Here is a 522-nt window from a genome sequence, read left to right on the forward strand (position 1 = left end):
TGATTGGAAACAGCAGTTTTAAATTTACCGCTTGTTGTGTGACGTCACACTTCGACAATTTTGATTAGTCGCATGCGCGTGAGCATACCCTTATCCTTATACCATGGGTAAAACCACACAGTTGCAAAGCTACTTTCTCTACTGAACGCAGCCATTGAGTCGGAGGGGTTGGTCTCGATTATTTCGTACAAAACCGCGTCGAATGAGCCAAATTTTACGAAATTCGGAGATGAAGAAAGTTAACTGAAGAATTGAATATTTGATATAAACGTCAACTGTGTTTTCAAAGCAAGATGAAACATCAAAAGAATCGCGAAGTGACGTGGACCATTCTGGAACTCAGAGGTTTCCTAGAAGACGAGGATTCTCACGTGCACTTTGTGAGGACCATCAAGCACATTGCATTACATCCATATTATTTGAACAATATTCAGCGAGGTCTAAATCAGATTTTAAGATCGTTGTTGAATACTTACGACAGAGAGTACGCATTCATCAATGCTTTATATATATATATATATA

General features: G+C 38.7%; 1 protein-coding gene across 4 annotated transcripts in view; it reads left to right on the forward strand.

Moving 5' to 3' along the window:
- The first annotated feature begins 134 nt into the window (after positions 1–134).
- Polr1F (RNA polymerase I subunit F) overlaps positions 135–522 on the forward strand; it is a 10,532-nt gene continuing 10,144 nt past the window's right edge. For all 4 annotated transcript variants that reach the window (XM_018513806.1, XM_018513811.1, XM_018513808.1 and 1 more), the window contains exon 1: positions 135–484. In XM_018513806.1, the coding sequence (XP_018369308.1) occupies positions 294–484 (191 nt within the window). In that variant the 5' untranslated portion in view covers positions 135–293. The remainder of the gene's footprint in view (positions 485–522) is intronic.

This window comes from Trachymyrmex cornetzi, unplaced genomic scaffold, assembly GCF_001594075.2.
Source record: "Trachymyrmex cornetzi isolate Tcor2-1 unplaced genomic scaffold, Tcor1.1 scaffold479, whole genome shotgun sequence".
In the NCBI taxonomy this organism is placed as follows: Eukaryota; Metazoa; Arthropoda; class Insecta; order Hymenoptera; family Formicidae; genus Trachymyrmex; species Trachymyrmex cornetzi.